The following is a 19,316-nucleotide window of genomic DNA, read 5'->3' on the forward strand; positions in this document are numbered from 1 at the left end:
CAGGTCAAGTAGCTCAGAAAAGGCATTATGAGTAAAGTACAGAGGAATGTTACCTGACTTTTTTTTTTTTTTGTCCCATTAGCAAAGTCATACTTATGCTGACAGGTTCATGTACTGTGAACTGGATTCACTTCAGAACTGACAACCTTTTCAGAAAATCATATTTCTGAATCACTTGGTACATTCATTAGTCAGTGGTGACGTGTACCGCACAAACAGTTTCTCATGCATGCCAATGTTTTTTTTGTTGTTGTTTTTTTTTGAAGGCAAAAGATGTCAAGAATGGATAAGTGTCATCCTCTGCTTCTCTCTTATGGCCTTCAATTCCATTTACCTCCTTGCCAATTTTCATCTGGTACATTTGTGGTCCATCCTTTTTGGCATTGGTAAGTAAGTTACAGTGCCCTCCAAAAATATTGGAACACTTGTCTTTTTACACACTTTAATTTGTTTGTCATTTCAAATACAAAAAATAAAAACTTCTAAGACACCGGTCAACATGATTTTTCTTGCATGGCGTTTTTCAATGGATTTTGGGTAATTTGGGGGTGCTGAATCTGAATATGGTGTTAGTTTTTGCCAATCACATCACCTTTTTGAGATATGAAAACATAATTCTTGTATCAAGTGTTTAAGCAAAAGCAGCCGTCTCGCACACCTCTTCAGCATCACAAATGATATTATGGCTCTTGTTCACATTTCGTGAACCTGGTTTAACAAGTTGTGCTTTTGAAGCTGCTTTTGTGCATGATTAGTGGCGTCAAACTCGTGAGTGAATGAGCAACTTTTGCGTAATCCATCAATAAGGAACATGCAGATTGCAAAAAAAATTAAAGTCCATGCAAGAAAAAACTTTTATGTTGTCCAGTGAAATTATCTGCCTTAAACTCAAACTGAAAGCAAATCACTTGATATAAATGAATTAAAATTATGAACCCCAAGATGATGTGTTGCATAAGTAACAGAACGCTTTGGTATAATACCTGTAAATAATCAGTTTTTATTGCCAGTTTTCTTCCGACAAGTCGGGATGGATCAGTGTTGTATAGTAACGAAGTAAAAATACTTCACTACTGTACTTAAGTATGTTTTGGGAGACTTTGTACTTTACTTGAGTTTTTTAAATTCAGCTTACTTTCACTTTTACTTCACTACATTTCTGACAGCATGTCTTTTTCCTGGTTCTCTCCCTCAGCCCCAACCAGTCCCAGCAGAAGACTGCCCCTCCCTGAGCCTGGTTCTGCTGGAGGTTTCTTCCTGTTAAAAGGGAGTTTTTCCTTCCCACTGTCGCCAAGTGCTTGCTCACAGGGGGTCGTTTTGACCGTTGGGGTTTTTACGTAATTATTGTATGGCCTTGCCTTACAATATAAAGCGCCTTGGGGCAACTGTTTGTTGTGATTTGGCGCTATATAAATACAAATTGATTGACCTTAATTGCATACTTCTACTCCGATACATTTTCTATGCGCCATGCCGTTACTCGTTACAAAAAAAACACACACACGAAAAAAGTCGTGTTTTCACCCAGAGACACCACTGATTACTAGTGACTGCAACAAAGTCAGGCCGATTTGTCATGAGGCATGTCCGGAAGGCTTTTTTGCAGTTGCGCACTTGGGGGATGTTTGTCAGGAAAATGATAATTTCTCTACATTGATTACAGACCCTGCAGTGGGTCTGTAATCAACTTTTCTGCAGCGCGGCTTTGCTTTGAACCTTGAACCAATCAAAGCAGTGATTCGCAGGTCGAAGCAGTGCTTCAATCTATGATTCGTGGGTTTGTTTATTTCGCTTTATCCTAATTTTTCCCTGCTAAAACCCTGAAGAGCATATGTCTGCGAGTAATATTTTTATGTTAAACTGACCTGTTATGGTCTTCTGAAACAGTTGATAGATGTATTTTATAACTTATAAACGGGATAGATGCTAACGTGTTAGCATGTCTATGACGTTTTCAATGTTAAAGTTAGCATTAAGCTGTTCGCATGAGCACGTTTGTGTTGATTTGTTTTCTGTATAAATAATGGCTCAGCGTTCGTTGTCGTAAAAGAGTGAAATTGTAATTTTTTTTATTTATTTTTATTCATATATTATAGCAGTGACAATAATAGTCTACATAATAGACAATAATAGTCAATAACTAATAATGTTACAATACAATTTTAGAGAAAGAGACAAAAAGAACCTAATGAAACAAAACACAACAGAAAAGATAAAACCATGTAACAATGAGAATAAATAAATACATATAGAAATAAATAACTGTTTCCTGTGAACACCTAGTGAGTAGCCTACTCTCGTTTAGGTTTTGAAACCTTGTTTCTGAAGTGTTTTTGTGTGATGTGCATAATTTTCAGTATTTTGACTAATACTACCAGTCATTTACAAGCCTAGTAACATAAAAAAAAAATCAGTCCGTTTTTGATCATTAACATTTACTTGTACTTTTACTTTCAATACTTGAGTACATTTAGTTGTACATTACTTGTCATACTTAATTACAAGAAATACTAGATACTTTAAGACTTTTACTTGAGTAGCATTTCAATCAGTGACTTGAACTACCAAGTCATTTTTTAATGGGTATCTGTACTTTTACTTAAGTGTGATTTTTCCGGTACTTTATACAACACTGGGATGGATACATGAACATTTCCTCTATACCACTTCATAATGAAGCTGAATAACTTCTTCTTTGTCTTTCGGCTGTTCCAGTTAGGGGTCACCACAGCAGATCAATCATTTCCATCTCACCCTGTTCTCTGTACCTTCCTCTGTCACACCAACCACCTGCATGTCCTCCCTCAGCACGTCCATAAACCTCCTCTTTGGCCTCCCTCTTCTCCTGCCTGGTGGCTCCATCCTCAGCATCCTTCTCCCTATATACCCTGGGTCCCTCCTCTGCACATGTCCAAACCATCTCAATCTCGCCTCTCTGACTTTGTCTCCAAACCGTCCCACCTGAGCTGTCCCTCTGATTTGTTAATTCCTAATCTTGTCCATTCTCGTAACTCCCAAAGAGAATCTCAACATCTTCAGCTCTGCCACCTCCAGCTCTGCCTCCTGTCTTTTTGTTAGTGCCACCGTCTCTAAGCCGTACAACATAGCTGGTCTCACTACTGTCTTGTAAACTTTCCCCTTCACTCTTGCTGATATTCTTCAGTCACAAATTTCTCCTGCCACCTTTCTCCACCCACTCCACCCTGCCTGCACTCTCTTCTTCACCTCTCTACCACACTCTCCATTACTTTGAACAGTTGACCCCAAATATTTAAATTCATCTACTTTCACCACTTCTACTCCTTGTAACTGCACTATTCCACTGGGCTCCCTCTCATTCACACACATGTACTCGGTCTTGCTTCTACTGACTTTCATTCCTCTTCTCTCCAAAGCATATCTCCACCTCTCCAGACTAGACTCAACATGCTACTCTCTACTCTCACTACAGATCACAATGTCATCTGCAAACATCATAGTCCATGGGGACTCCTGTCTGATCTCATCCGTCAACCTGTCCATAACCACTGCAAACAAGAAAGGACTCAGAGCTGATCCTTGGTGTAATCCCACCTCCACCTTGAATGAGTCTGTCATTCCGACTGCGCATTTCACCGCTGTCACACTATTCAATCAATCAATCAATCAATTTTATTTATATAGCGCCAAATCACAACAAACAGTTGCCCCAAGGCACTTTATATTGTAAGGCAAAGCCATACAGTAATTACGGAAAAACCCCAACGGTCAAAACGACCCCCTGTGAGCAAGCACTTGGCGACAGTGGGAAGGAAAAACTCCCTTTTAACAGGAAGAAACCTCCAGCAGAACCAGGCTCAGGGAGGGGCAGTCTTCTGCTGGGACTGGTTGGGGCTGAGGGAGAGAACCAGGAAAAAGACATGCTGTGGAGGGGAGCAGAGATCAATCACTAATGATTAAATGCAGAGTGGTGCATACAGAGCAAAAAGAGAAAGAAACACTCAGTGCATCATGGGAACCCCCCAGCAGTCTATGTCTGTAGCAGCATAACTAATGGATGGTTCAGGGTCACCTGATCCAGCCCTAATTATAAGCTTTAGCAAAAGGAAAGTTTTAAGCCTAATCTTAAAAGTAGAGAGGGCGTCTGTCTCCCTGATCCGAATTGGGAGCTGGTTCCAGAGGAGAGGAGCCTGAAAGCTGAAGGTTCTGCCTCCCATTCTACTCTTACAAACCCTAGGAACTACAAGTAAGCCTGCAGTCTGAGAGCGAAGTGCTCTGTTGGGGTGATATGGTACTATGAGGTCCCTAAGATAAGATGGGACCTGATTATTCTGTTGTGTGGGCTGCTGAAGAGGAGGTACTGCTGGCCCACCACCACCAGAGGGCGCCCTGCCTGGAGTGCGGGCTCCAGGCACCAGAGGGCGCCGCCGCCGTACGAGAGCAGTCAGGGTGACAGCTGTCACCCATTACTGGACACAGCTGACTCCACTGAGCCCGGGGGTATATCATCAGGACGGCGTCTCCACCTCAGTGCCGAGATATCGCCTTAAGACTGAGGTAACGTTCTCTGCATTCATATTCTGAATAACCAGCTAAAACTTGTTAAACCTTTTCAGGACTGCTGACTACTGATAGCTAAATTGCTTGGATAAGTACTCACCTTCCTGTTATATATTGACAAGAGGTGGAGGCGGCTCTTCCCCTCTCCGTTACTGGGTGCTGTCGCATCCACACCTGTGTGTTGTTGCTCTCTCCCGCCAGCAGTACCGGATCCGACGAGCGGAGGCAGTGGCCACCTGGGAATTCGGGACTTGGCGGTTCCAGTATTTCCAGGGTTCGGTGGCAGAGGAGATCTGGGTGGTTCCGGTTCGACTGAGACGGACGTCTCCTACCTTCGAGCCTGCCCACACGACACCAGCGGATTCGACCCCAAATTGTTAATTGTTGTATTCGTTGTGCTCGTTTCACAACAGTAAAACTTGTTATTCACCTTTCTCCATTGTCCGTTCATTACGCCCCCTGTTGTGGGTCCGTGTACCTACACTTTCACAACATATTCAAAACCTTATAAGTAAGAAGAAGAATTTTAAATTCTATTCTAGAATTAACACGAAGCCAATGAAGAGAGGCCAATATGGGTGAGATATGCTCTCTCCTTCTAGTCCCTGTCAGTACTCTAGCTGCAGCATTTAGAATTAACTGAAGGCTTTTTAGGGAACTTTTAGGACAACCTGATAATAATGAATTACAATAGTCCAGCCTAGAGGAAATAAATGCATGAATTAGTTTTTCAGTATCACTCTGAGACAAGACCCTTCTAATTTTAGAGATATTGCGCAAATGCAAAAAAAGCAGTCCTACATATTTGTTTAATATGCGCATTGAATGACATATCCTGATCAAAATGACTCCAAGATTTCTCACAGTATTACTAGAGGTTAGGGTAATGCCATCCAGAGTAAGGATCTAGTTAGACACCATGTTTCTAAGATTTGTGGGGCCAAGTACAATAACTTCAGTTTTATCTGAGTTTTATCTATTCTTGTACATGTCCTGCACTACCCTAACATACTTCTCTGCCACTCCAGACTTCCTCATACAATACCACAGCTCTTCTCTTGGCACCCTGTCATAAGCTTTTTCTAAGTCCACAAACACACAAAGTAACTCTTTCTGGCCTTCTCTGTACTTCTCCAACAGTATTCTCAGAGCAAACATTGCATCTTTCTCGGCATGAAACCATATTGCTGCTCACAGATCTTCACCTGTTTTCTAAGCCTAGCTTCTACTACTCTTTCCCATAATTTCATGCTGTGGCTGATCAACTTTATGCCTCTGTAGTTACTGCAGCTCTGCACATCACCCTTGTTCTTGAAAATAGGAACCAGCACACTTCATCTCCACTCCTCAGGCATCCTCTCACTTTCCAAGATTTTATTAAACAATCTGGTTAGAAACTCTACTGCCATCTCTCCTAGACATTTCCATGCCTCCGTTGGAATGTCATCTGGACCAACATGCCTTTCCACTCTTCATCCTCTTCATAGCAGCCCTCACTTCTTCCTTACTAATCTCTTGTACTTCCTGATTTACTCTCACCACATTATCCAGCCTTTTCTCTCGCTCATTTTCTTCATTCATCAGATCTTTAAAATATTCCCTCCACCTTCTCAGCACACACTCCTCACTTGTCAGCACATTACCATGTTCATCTTTTACCACCCTAACCTGCTGCACATCCTTTCCTGCTCTGTCCCTTTGTCTGGCCAATCAATACAAGTCCTTTTCTCCTTCCTTACTATTTAACTTCTTGTACAGCTCGCAATATCCCTTTTCCTTCACTTTTGCCACTTCTTTTTTTGCCTTACGCCGCATCTCCTTGTACTCCTGTCTACTTTCTTCATCTCTCTGACTATCCCAAAACTTTTTCGCCAACCTCTTTCTTCTTATGCTTTCCTGGACCTCTTCATTCCACCACCAAGTCTCCTTGTCTTCCTTCCACTGTCCAGATGTCATAAATACAAAACATTCTCCAATCACAGCCAGAGAAACCTGTAACTTCTTCTTTGTTGTCTGGGTGTCTTGGTGGCTTTCTTCATTCTTCTCCTTGTTGCGCATTCACTCAGGTTTTGAGAACTATCTACTCCATACAGATTTACCATAGAGTGGCATACTGTTTGTATTTCTTCATAATTTATGTAAATAAAGTCCAGGATATATCCAGTGACTTGGAAATGTTCATGTATCCATCCCCTGACTTGTCTGAAGAAAACTGGCTATAATAAAAGATTATTAACCGAGCAAGCGAGGTTAATAATTCGTTTATTATATATGGCTAGTGTGTGTGTGTATGTATGTGTGTATGTGTATATATATATATATATATATATATATATATATATATATATATATATATATATATATATATATATAAAATATACAACAGTTTATCAGCAAAGAAAATGGTCAAAGCATATGTCTAGGAAATAAATTTATGGCTGGATAGAAAGCTGAAAGGTTGAAGTTTTTCATACCATGTCAATATTGGTCCTGCATTTTGACAGTCTAGCATAAAGTCGCTGCACCTGTTTGACACTCTTGGTCTGGTGCCAAAACTCAATAATTTTTGTTTGCTGTAGTATGGTTAATCTTGGCATTTTCCTGAGTCTTGCTTGGCATCAACATAAACTTCAGGGTCTCTGCAAGTAAAAAGAAACACAAGTGATTAAGTTTGTAGCATTTAAAGGTCAAACTGAGTGTTTTAATGTTGTATATTTTTTTGGGGACACCCTATACACACACACACACAACCCCAAGTCCAATGAAGTTGGGACGTTGTGTAAAATGTAAATAAAAACAGAATACAATGATTTGCAAATCCTCTTCAACCTATATTCAATTGAATACACCAAAAAGACAAGATATTTAATGTTCAAACTGGTAAACTTTATTGTTTTTGTGCAAATATTTGCTCATTTTGAAATCGATGCCTGCAACACGTTTCAGAAAGCTGAGACAGTGGTATGTTTACCACTGTGTTACATCAACTTTCCTTCTAACAACACTCAATAAGCGTTTGGGAACTGAGGACACTAATTGTTGAAGCTTTGTAGGTGGAATTCTTTCCCATTCTTGCTTGACGTACGACTTCAGTTGTTCAACAATCTGGGATCTCACTTGTTGTATTTTGTACTTCATAATGCGCCACACATTTTCAATGGGCGACAGGTCTTGACTGCAGCCAGGCCAGTCTAGTACCCGCATTCTTTTACTGTGAAGCCACGCTGTTGTAACACGTGCAGAATGTGGCTTGGCATTGTCTTGCTCAAATAAGCAGGGACGTCCCTGAAAAAGACATTGCTTGGATGGCAGCATGTGTTGCTCCAAAACCTGGATTTACCTTTCAGCATTAATGGTGCCATCACAGATGTATACGTTGCCAATGCCATGGGCACTAACACAGCCCCGTACCATCACAGATGCTGGCTTTTAAACTTTGCGCTGGTAACAATCTCCAAAAACAATTTGAAATGTGGACTTATCAGACCACAGCACACTTTTCCACTTTGTGTTTGTCCATTTCAAATGAGCTTGGGCCCAGAGAAGGTGGCGGTGTTTCTGGATGTTGTTGATGAATGGCTTTCGCTTTGCATGGTAGTTTTAACTTGCCCTTGTAGATGTAGCGACGAACTGTGTTAACTGACAGTGGTTTTCTGAAGTCTTCCTGAGACCACGCAGTAGGATCCTTTACACAATGATATCGGTTTTGAATGCAGCTCCGTCTGAAGGATCGACGGTCACGGGCATTCAGTGTTGGTTTTCGACCTTGCCGCTTACGTGTAGAAAATTCTCCAGATTCTCTGAATCTTCTGATTATATTATGGACTGTAGATGATGGAATCCCTAAATTCCTTGCAATTGAACGTTGAGAAACACTGTTCATAAACTGTTGGACTATTTTTTTCCATGCAATTGTTCACAAAGTGGTGATCCTCATCCCTTCTTTGCTTGTGAATGGCTGAGCCTTTTGGGGATGTTCCTTTTATACCCACTCATGACACTCACCTGTTTCAATTAACCTGTTCACCTGTGGAATGTTACAAACAGGTGTTCTTTGAGCATTCATCAACTTTCCCAGTCTTTTGTTGCCCCTGTCCCAGCATTTTTGAAATGTGTTGCAGGCATCCATTTCAAAATGAGCAAATATTTGCACAAAAACAATCAAGTCTATCAGTTTGAACATTAAATGTCTTTATGGTGTATTCAATTGAATATAGGTTGAAGAGGATTTGCAAATCATTGTATTCTGTTTTTATTTACATTTCACACAATGTCCTAACTTGATTGGAATTGGGGTTTTATATGTACAGTAGTGTTCAGAATAATAGTAGTGCTATGTGACTAAAAATTAATCCAGGTTTTGAGTATATTTCTTATTGTTACATGGGGAAACAAGGTACCAGTAGATTCAGTAGAGTCTCACAAATCCAACAAGACCAAGCATTCATGATATGCACACTCTTAAGGCTATGAAATTGGGCTATTAGTAAAAAAAAAAAGTAGAAAAGGGGGTGTTCACAATAATAGTAGCATCTGCTGTTGACCCTACAAACTCAAAACTATTATGTTCAAACTGCTTTTTAGCAATCTTATCAGTCCACAAAATATTTCTCCATTTCTCTTTAGGCCAGTTGATGTGCTCTTTGGCAAATTGTAACCTCTTCTGCACATGTCTTTTATTTAACAGAGGGACTTTGCAGGGGATTCTTGCAAATAAATTAGCTTCACACAGGCATCTTCTGTCACAGCACTTACAGGTAACTCCAGACTGTCTTTGATCATCCTGGAGCTGATCAGTGGGTGACCCTTTGCCATTCTGGTTATTCTTCTATCCATTTTGATGGTTGTTTTCCATTTTCTTCCATGCGTCTCTGGTTTTTTTGTCCATTTTAAAGCATTGGAGATCATTGTAGATGAACAGCCTATAATTTTTTGCACCTGCGTATAAGTTTTCCCTTCTCCAATCAACTTTTTAATCAAACTACGCTGTTCTTCTGAACAATGTCTTGAACGCATGTTCAACAGGTGCTGGCTTCATCCATAATAGGGGACACCTGATTCACACCTGTTTGTTCCACAAAATTGATGAACTCACTGACTGAATGCCACACTGCTATTATTGTGAACACCCCCTTTTCTACTTTTTTTACTAATAGCCCAATTTCATAGCCTTAAGAGTGTGCATACCATGAATGCTTGGTCTTGTTGGATTTGTGAAACTCTACTGAATCTGCTGGTACCTTGTTTCCCATGTAACAATAAGAAATATACTCAAAACCTGGATTAATCTTTTTAGTCACATAGCACTACTATTATTCTGAACACTACTGTATAAACACAGAAACTTACAGCATTGCCCAAATATGAAAGCATTTGCTTCACCTCCGTGAGGCACTTTCTAACAGATGGTCCGGTCGTTAGCTGGTAAACCTTCAATCTGTATGTTTTTTTTTTTTTTCCGATGCTGTTTAGATATTTATGGAGTATGTTTGTGTCTGACTTGGTTTTTCTAATCGTGTTTTTAGCTTTCTTGTTTGTAACAAATCTGATCCAGACCATTTGTCAGGTTAACCTGTCTGATATGGGAAAATATCAGACCGGAAATCAGCCAATCAGAGTGCGAGTAGTGTTGCAGCCATATAATAAAACTGTGATGTAATGTGCAGAGGGTGCCACACAGAGCCAAAGGTCAAGTTTGAACAGCTTCTGGACATAGTGGAGAAAGAACTGGAAAAATTTAAGGTTTGGTTTGACGCTAATAAGTTGTCACTCAACCTTGGGAAAACTAAATGTATTATATTTGGAAATAAACAGGCACCCAAATGTAAAAATTTACTATAAACAATAAGGAAATTGAGTTAGTAACAGAGAATAAATTTTTAGGTGTTATAATTGATAATAAACTTAGCTGGAAACCACATATAAATTATGTGAAATCAAAATTGTCAAAAACTATAGCCATTTTGTATAAAGCCAAAGACCTACTGCCGCAAGAAGGGTTACTTACTTTATATCATTCTCTGATGGTACCATATATGACATATTGTGTTGAGTCATGGGGAAACAACTACAAATCAAATACCAATCCAATATTCCTTTTGCAAAAACGAGCCATACGAATCATCTGCAATAAACAATATCGTGAACCAACTCATTCTCTGTGTCTTTAAATTTATTAAAATTCATTGATTTGGTCGATTACATTACAATTCAAACTTTATTTCGAGCGAAAAACCAAGCCTTACCGAGACATGTCCAGAGTCTGTTCCGATTGAGGGAATCCAGATATAGTTTAAGAGGTTGTGCAATTTTTATGAAACCACCAGTAAGAACAAATGTAAAGGGTTTTTGTGTGTCTGTGGTTGGGGTGAGGAAATGGAACAAATGTTCAACAGAGGTTAGAATGAGTAGTACCTTAGTGAGATTTAAGAAACTACTCAAAAAGAACATTATGTCTAAGTATCATAAAGAAGCAAATATAATTTGATTTATATGGAATGTTCAATTTATAAGTGGGACTTATTGTATATTTGAATGTGTGGGTATGTATATGCGTATGTAGATATATAGATATGGGTAGGTGTATATGTATATAAGTGACTGTGTATATGTATGTATATATTTATGTTTGTAAAGTATATACGTATGTATATAGGTATATGTGGCACAGCCCAAGCAGAGGGTCTGCTTGAGGTTTCTTCCTTATAGGGAGTTTTTCCTCACCACAGTTGCCTAGTGCTTGCTCTGGGGGTTGGTAAGGTTAGTCCTTACTGGCATAAAGTGCCTTGATTTGACTTTCTTATGATCTGGTACTATATAAATATAATTATAAGTGAATAGTATATTGATGTGTTTGTCTGTGTGTCGACATGTAGTAGTGAATTTATATTTATGTAAAAATGACTGATTAGAATTGTTGGACTTGTACTAGCAGGGGTGGGCGCTAATAAGCTTTGCTTCAGCCCACACCCTTTCGGACTCACTAGTTTTGTCTGTGTTTGTTTGTGGAATTGTTCATTTTTTTCTATTTGAATATTTTGTGTGCCGAATTAAAAAACTTTGTCACTTTGTCAAAAAAAAAAAAAAGTTTAGCCAGTCACAATACACTTGGTCGTGTAAACAAGCCATCTCAAGTCGTCTTTCTTCTGTTTTTTTCACAGTTTTTTCCGCTAATACACCATGCCAGAGACTTGTTGTGCAGTTCACTGTCATAACAGAAGTGGACAGGAGAATGTGAATTTCTACATGATTCCAGTGGACACGGAGCTTTTGCCCAACAATCCCACAGCAATGAACATAAAGCTCAATAACGTTAATGAGGAACTTTACCACTAAGGGTAGGGTTAGAAATAGTAAAAAAAAAAAACTGTCATGAAACTGTTACTGTTTTCATTATGGAAGCCACGACAGGACCACAAAAAAAGAAGTAAGACTCGGCTTAGTTTTCCTCCACAATCCCACAGCAGTGTACACAAAATTCAATAAAGTTAATCACAAACATTATCACTAAGGGTGGGGTTAGAAATAGTAAAATTAAAGTGTCATGAAATTGTTTCGTTATGGAAGCAGGGGTGGTGGCCAAGTGGTTAATGCGCTTGGTTTCAGTGCAGAAGGTTCCGGGTTCAAATCCCACCCCTGCCACTTTTCTCCATCTAATGTGGAGTTGCGTCAGTAAGGGCATCCGGCGTAAACCATGTGCCAATTCAACATGCAGATCCACCTTGGATTTGCTGTGGTGACCCCGAATTCAAACAAGGGAGCAGCCGAAGGGACTTACTTACGGAAGCTGCGACGGGACCACGAAGAAAAGTGGGACTTGGCTGAGTTTTGGTCCACAATCCGACAGCAGTGTAAACAAAATTCAATAAAGTTAATGACAAACATTATCACTAAATACTATTATAAATATGTAAGTCTACAATCCTCAATTAACTTATTAAGCCTTGAGTGTACTTCCACGTGTGGTGATAACAGTGTCGCTCCAGGTGCAGTCATCAAAGAAAACAACACACCCGGTGCTGTGTGCAAGTGCCCAAAACAGCAATTTTCTCCTTGTACCGCTGTAATTCAGTACCAGAAATATGCCTGGTATGTTCGGTTACTCCACTATCAGGTTCAGACATGATGAGTTCATCTCTAAGCTTGTCCCACACTTTGCAGTACTTGCATTGTTTCTCCTGTAAATAATCCTGGAAGCACTGCGCATGACCGCCAACATGGCGATAGGAAGTGGCTGGGTCACGTGACTGCAAGGGGTCTATATCAAAGTGTTGAGATTTGCTTTCAGTTTGCGTTTAAGGAAGATAATTTTCAAAATTTTAATTTTTTGTATTTGAAATGGAATAAACAGAATGTGTGACATACCAAGTGTTCCAATACATTTGGAGGGCACTGTAGTATTGAAAATCAAATGGATAGAGGTAGTTTCATGTTGAATAATTCATTTTCATGCTGGTTACCCCTCTCCTCCCCCATGTTAAACTCCTTTTCAGTGGCAGGAATATTCACTGCTGACTTTGCATCAGGACTTGTTCACTGGGCAGCTGATACGTGGGGATCAGTAGACTTACCCATCTTTGGAAAGGTAGATTTTCCATGAACCAATCACTGGTTTTTCAAGGGTTTAGTCTCAGAACTGGAGTAAACAGTGTGCACACTAACCTCTTTAGTATTACACAAAAAGTAGCCTTTGAAGAGAGCACTCTATTGCATTTCCATCTTGCATTTGTTGTTTGTCACTGTACCATTTGAACTGATGTCTCTTTCAGGCCTTTATACGGCCGTTTAGAGAACACCACATCGATCCCACAGCCATTACACGCCATGACTTCATTGAAACCAACGGTGACAACTGCATGGTGACCCTTGTCCCGCTGGCAAACATGGCCTACAACTTCCTCACACTTTCCCCTGGTAAGTTTCTCAACAAATCAAGTCTTAAATTTTAAATCAGAAGTAATCATACAAAATAAATAATTTGTTTCTTACTCTCTTATCTGGTTTCTGTGTTTTGTAATTGCAGCAGAGATTTACCATATCTACCCCTGGTACTGCTACCTGTTTGCACTAGGAATCTTTGTGACCCTTACCAATCAGATTCACAAGTGGTCACACACATACTTTGGCCTCCCTCGCTGGGTTGTGTTCTTGCAGGACTGCCACATTATACTTCCCCGCAAGCACCACCGAATCCATCACGTCTCCCCACATGAGACGTACTTCTGCATCACTACTGGTTTGTATAGTCTATTGCAAAAACCACCAATTACTTCTCTGACTATTTGACAGATTTATGATGAATTGTTTAGGATTCTGTGGTTTGTTTGAAGGTGGTCTAAATGTCATTTTAAACATCATTATAGCAGCCAACAACTATTTTTAATGTAAACTTTTAGTGGCTTAAAGGTGTCCTTTGCAGAGAATGAAACAACACTCCTGTCGTGCTCTGAGCTCCTCCGTCCTGTTCACTTTCTCGGTCTGGCTGCACATGCTCATTTAATGCATGAAACTTCTGTGTGTGCACATTTGGTGTATGTGAGCTCTACCCTGTAAAAACCACTGCCCCTCAATACATTTATAAAGCGACAGAAGTTCCCACTACTTGGAGAGTAGTTGTTGATTTTTTTTATTTTTCAAAATGGGGGACATAAGCGACTTTCAAAGACATGTATTACAACCTCATTTCCAATGAAGTTGGGACGGTGTGTAAAATGTAAATAAAAACAATACAATGATTTGCAAATCTCTTCAACCTATATTCAGTTAAATACAACACAAAGACAAGATATTTAATGTTCAAACTGATAGAGTTTATTGTTTTTGCGCAAATATTTGCTCCTTTTGAAATGGATGCCTGCAACACGTTGCTGGCATCCACAGCTGGGACAGTGGTATGTTTACCACTGTGTTACATCACCTTTCCTTCTAGCAACACTCAATAAGCGTCTGGGAACTGAGGACACTAATTGTTGAAGCTTTGTAGGTGAAATTCTTTAACATTTTTGCTTGATGTACCACTTCAGCTGTTCAACAGTCCAGGGTCTCTGTTGTCATATTTTGGACTTCATAATGCGCCACACATTTTCAATGGGCGCCAGGTCTGGACTGCAGGCAGGCCAGTCTAGTACCCGCACTTTTTTACTACGAAGCCACGCTGTTGTAACATGTGCAGAATATGACTTGGCATTGTCTTGCTGAAATAAGCAGGGACGTCCCTTGAAAAAGATGTCAGTTTTTAATGCCACCTGAGGGTTCGAAGGTCATGGGCATTCAATGTTTGTTTTCGGCCTTGCCGCTTACGTGTAGAAAGTTCTCCCTAGGTTCTCTGAATCTTCTGATTGTATTATGGACTGTAGATGATGGAATCCCTAAATTCCTTGCAATTGAACGTCGAGAAACATTGTTGTTAAACTGTTGGACTATTTTTTCATGCAGTTGTTCACAAAGTGGTGATCCTCACCCCATCTTTGCCTGTTAACGGCTGAGCCTTTTGGGGATGCTCCTTTTATACCCAATCATGAGTGACCTCAGTTCCCAAACACTTATTGAGTGTTGTTAGAAGGAAAGGTGATGTCACACAGTAGTAAACATACCACTGTCCCAGCTTTTTTTAAACGTGTTGCAGGCATCCATTTCAAAATGAGCAAATATTTGCACAAAAACAATAAGGTTTATCAGTTTGAACATTAAATATCTTGTCTTTGTGGCGTATTCAACTGACTATAGGTTGAAGAGGACTTGCAAATCATTGTATTCTTTTTTTAATTTACATTTTACACAATGTGCCAACTTCATTGGAATTGGGGTTGTAAAAAATAAATCACATTTTGGAGGCTAAAAGTCCATCTGAAGAACAAGGTTGGACTAGAATTTACATAAGTCTGGTTTTTCCCCATATAGAGTGCTGTATGTCCCATTGTGCTCAATGCAAAGGGGGTTGTAAACCCTCATCTGCTTCACGCTTTGGAATCTGTGGATCAGTATTGATGCCAGTGGGCCTGTATTGGACCTACTTCTTTTACGATAGTTACCTGAATGGTAAAATTCCAGTAGCCAGTAAGGTTAACCTTCCAGCTGTTGGAATGTTCCATGATGCATGTCCAAATGTCCTCACTCCACTTAATGTTACAAACTGGATTTGACCTGACTACTTTATGTACAGCCATGACGCATGCCCAAAAGTCATCATTTGCGTGCAGTCTAAACTCATAAAACCAAGTCCTTCATATCTGTCTGGGACAAACCTTGGTGCCATGGAACATTCCAACACAACTTAAGGAAACAGTATATTTTGCAGCACTTTAGCAAAAAAAACAAAAAAAAAATAAAAAAAAATCAAAACATACTGTGTTAAACATGTGGGTGGACAACATGTCAGAGGTTTATGCTGCATGATTGGCATTTTGTTTTTAACTGAAGTACTGCTTGGGTTTTCTTTCATCTTTCAGCGTGCTCAAAAGCCTCACAAAGCACTTCCTGTGGTTTGCTGGTGAATGATGTTCATGCTCTTGATGTCCCAGTGTTTAATAGTTGCAGGTGTAAAACAAGAGTCTGAATATTTTATGATTCATTTACAGCATGTACATAATTGTTTTTGAAACAAATGGTGGCAACAGCTAGTGTTTGACAGGTAAAAATGGAAACTTGTTACCCTGGCAGGTTTTTCATTGAGTGTTGTGTTTGCAGGGTGGCTAAACTACCCTCTGGAGAAAATTGGCTTCTGGCGTTCCCTGGAGGATCTCATCCAGGGAGTGACGGGGGAGAAGCCCAGGGCAGATGACCTGAAATGGGCTCAAATTGTCAACTAACACTGCAAACTAACAGCGCCCTACCTCAGAAGACAGTCGGCCTGTCCGGTCTTCTCTTCCCCTTGTTTGCCTCACTTAAAACTGGTATCCATAGGCAGAAAACCTAACAGTTTCTGATACCATAAGCTTTAAATCTTGCACATTTGTCTGTTTTTCAAAAGAGGTGGAATTTTTCATTACTTACAGTGGAGATTGTCATTTCATATTGATGTCTCCTCAACTCCTTGACAAGCCCAGCATTACCTACCACAACTCATCTTTTTTTGATTTTACCCCCTGAGGCGACATACTAGGGGGGTATTGGTGAGATATTCTGGTCAGACACGTATCTTGAAATCACTTTCAAAAGGAGATTTGGAGGTTTTCATCTTTTTAAGTAAATTCAAACCACCCCCAGCAAATTACTTGAAATGACAAAAAATTACTCTTTCTTTCTTTTTTTCTCTTCTTTTTTCTCTTTAAATTCTCCAAGGCTACAGCTGCTCATTTGGAGAGGTTACTAAATACAAGTTGTTTATTGCTGTTTTATCTACTCTGACATTGAGTGGAGCATCAGCCTTTGCATCTTCTTATCAAGGGCCTTCAGGGGAGAAAAAAAACCTCACAGTTGACTTAACCAGTGGTCAGTCAAGGGTGAGGGTAATGTAGGATTTTTGGAGTCTACAAATGTTGATAGCTGAAGAACAAATTGGGTTTTTATTGTTACATTGTTTATGTTTATGTTTTGTCCTTGTGATTTGGATTTCTATTTGCATAGTAGAGAAGCTTTAATCTTCGACTGGACTGGGTTGCTTGACGCGAGGACATTTCACTTCAAATCGCAGAAGCTTCCTCAGCTAAAATTCTTGCTCTGGTAGTCTGACTTCTGTCTTGACCCTTGTAGAGAGTCATTTCATATAATCACCATTTCATATAATCCGTCACAAATATACTGAACAAAAATATAAATGTAACTTTTCTGTTTTTGCTCTCTTGTAGAGAAGACTCTCTACAAGAGTCGAAACAGAAGTCAGACTACCAGAGCAAGAATTTTAGCTGAGGAAGCTTCTGCGATTTGAAGCGAAACGTCCTTGCATCAAGCAACCCACCCCAGTCGAAGATTCAAGCTTCTCTACTATGGAAACCACCTGGACAACTGAGAGCCTACACAGAAACATTTCTATTTGCACATGTTTGAACTGTATAATGAAAGGTGATGACAAGATGTGCTCAAAAATGATATCTAAACCAGCATTCATTGCTGGTCACATATTTGCCAATCTCGCACAGTGACTTTAGTTACAACAGAAGTTTCAATGTAACTTGAAATTGGCATATTCTTCACAAATGGTATACTAAGTTACAAATCTGAAATTTTAAGAAGGCATGTTTAAAAACTTTCAAACCCAATGGAGCCCCCAAATGGACATGTGACAAATTTATTAAGCACACCATAGAATTACTAAGATCCACTATTTTCAGTTGTTATTTCACCATTTCATATAATCTGTCACAAATATACTGAACAAAAATATAAATGTAACTTTTCTGTTTTTGCTCTCATTTTTCATGAGCTGAAATCGAAAATCTAAAACATTTTCTATATATACAAAAGACATATTTCTCTCAAATATTGTTTACAAATCTGTTAGTGAGCACTTCTCCTTTGCCGAGATAATCCATCCCACCTCACAGGTGTGGCATATTAAAAGGCTGATTAGACAGCATGATTATTGCACAGGTGTGCCTTAGGCTGGCCACAATAAAAGGCCACTCTGAAATGTTCAGTTTTATCGCACAGCACAATGCCACAGATGTCGCAAGTTCTGAGGGAGCATGAAATCGGCATGCTGACTGCAGGAATGTCCACCAGAGCTCTTGCTTGTGAAATGAATGTTCATTTCTCTACCATAAGCTGTCTCCGAAGGGGTTTCAGAGAATTTGTCATTTAATCCAATCGGCCTCACAAATGCAGACCACATGTAACCACACCAGCCCACGACCTCCACAGACAGCATGTTCACCTCCAAGATCGTCTGAGACCAGCCATCTGGACAGCTGCTGCAACAATCGGTTTGCAGAACCAAAGCATGTCTACACAAACTATCAGAAACTGTCTCAGTGAAGCTCATCGACAAACTCGTCATCCTCATCGGGGTCTTGACTTGACTACAGTTCATTGTTGTAATTGACGAGTGGGCAAATGCTTACATTCGATGGCATCTGGCTGCTGATCAACTCGATGTGAAGGAGATGTGCTGCAATGCATCAGGCAAATGGTGGTCACACCAGATACTGACTGGTTTTCTGACACACACCCCTCCCCAATAAAAGCAAAACATTTCAGAGTGGCCTTTTATTGTGGCCAGCCTAAGGCACACCTGTGCAATAATCATGTCTAATCAGCATCTTCATATGCCACACCTGTGAGGTGGGATGGATTATCTCAGCAAAGGAAAAGTGCTCACTAACACAGATTTGTGAGCCATATTTGAGAGAAATAGGTCTTTTGTGTGTATAGAAAATGTTTTAGATCTTTGAGTTCAGCTCGTGAAAAATGGGAGCAAAAACAAAAGTGTTATGTTTATATTTTTGTCCAGTGTAGGTATCTAACAATGTATTGAAGTATTGCTAGAACCTGTTACTGAACATAGTTAACACTGATGTCTTATTTATCGCCGTTTAGGGGTCAAAGTTGTTTTCTGTGATGTTTGGACTTATTAAAAAGGCTGTCAAACCTGTCCTCATTACAAATTTTTGTAAAAGAAGTTCATCATGCTGTCCCAGATCTGCAACCAGAAAATGTCTGTTGCATGTAATTATTCATATCTTTATTGATTTATCAATCTATTTTTTTATTTATGTTTTGTTCATGTCTCTTTTGGGGTTCCATCCAGTGTAAACAAAGCTTGACAACATAGCTGTCAGAACTTGCAGAGCAGACATTAAAGTGGCGAAGCTGACATTCTAGTGTAAAAGCTCTTGCATACT

At 39.7% G+C, this 19,316-nt stretch overlaps 1 protein-coding gene across 1 annotated transcript in view; it reads left to right on the plus strand.

Moving 5' to 3' along the window:
• tmem189 (transmembrane protein 189) overlaps positions 1 to 19,316 on the plus strand; it is a 52,782-nt gene that overhangs the window by 6,198 nt on the left and 27,268 nt on the right. Inside the window, exons 2-5 of the mRNA XM_034173045.1 lie at positions 267 to 386; positions 13,032 to 13,123; positions 13,308 to 13,452; positions 13,562 to 13,774. Of these exons, the coding sequence (XP_034028936.1) occupies positions 267 to 386; positions 13,032 to 13,123; positions 13,308 to 13,452; positions 13,562 to 13,774 (570 nt within the window). The remainder of the gene's footprint in view (positions 1 to 266; positions 387 to 13,031; positions 13,124 to 13,307; positions 13,453 to 13,561; positions 13,775 to 19,316) is intronic.

The sequence above is a fragment of the Thalassophryne amazonica genome, chromosome 6, assembly GCF_902500255.1.
Source record: "Thalassophryne amazonica chromosome 6, fThaAma1.1, whole genome shotgun sequence".
In the NCBI taxonomy this organism is placed as follows: domain Eukaryota; kingdom Metazoa; phylum Chordata; class Actinopteri; order Batrachoidiformes; family Batrachoididae; genus Thalassophryne; species Thalassophryne amazonica.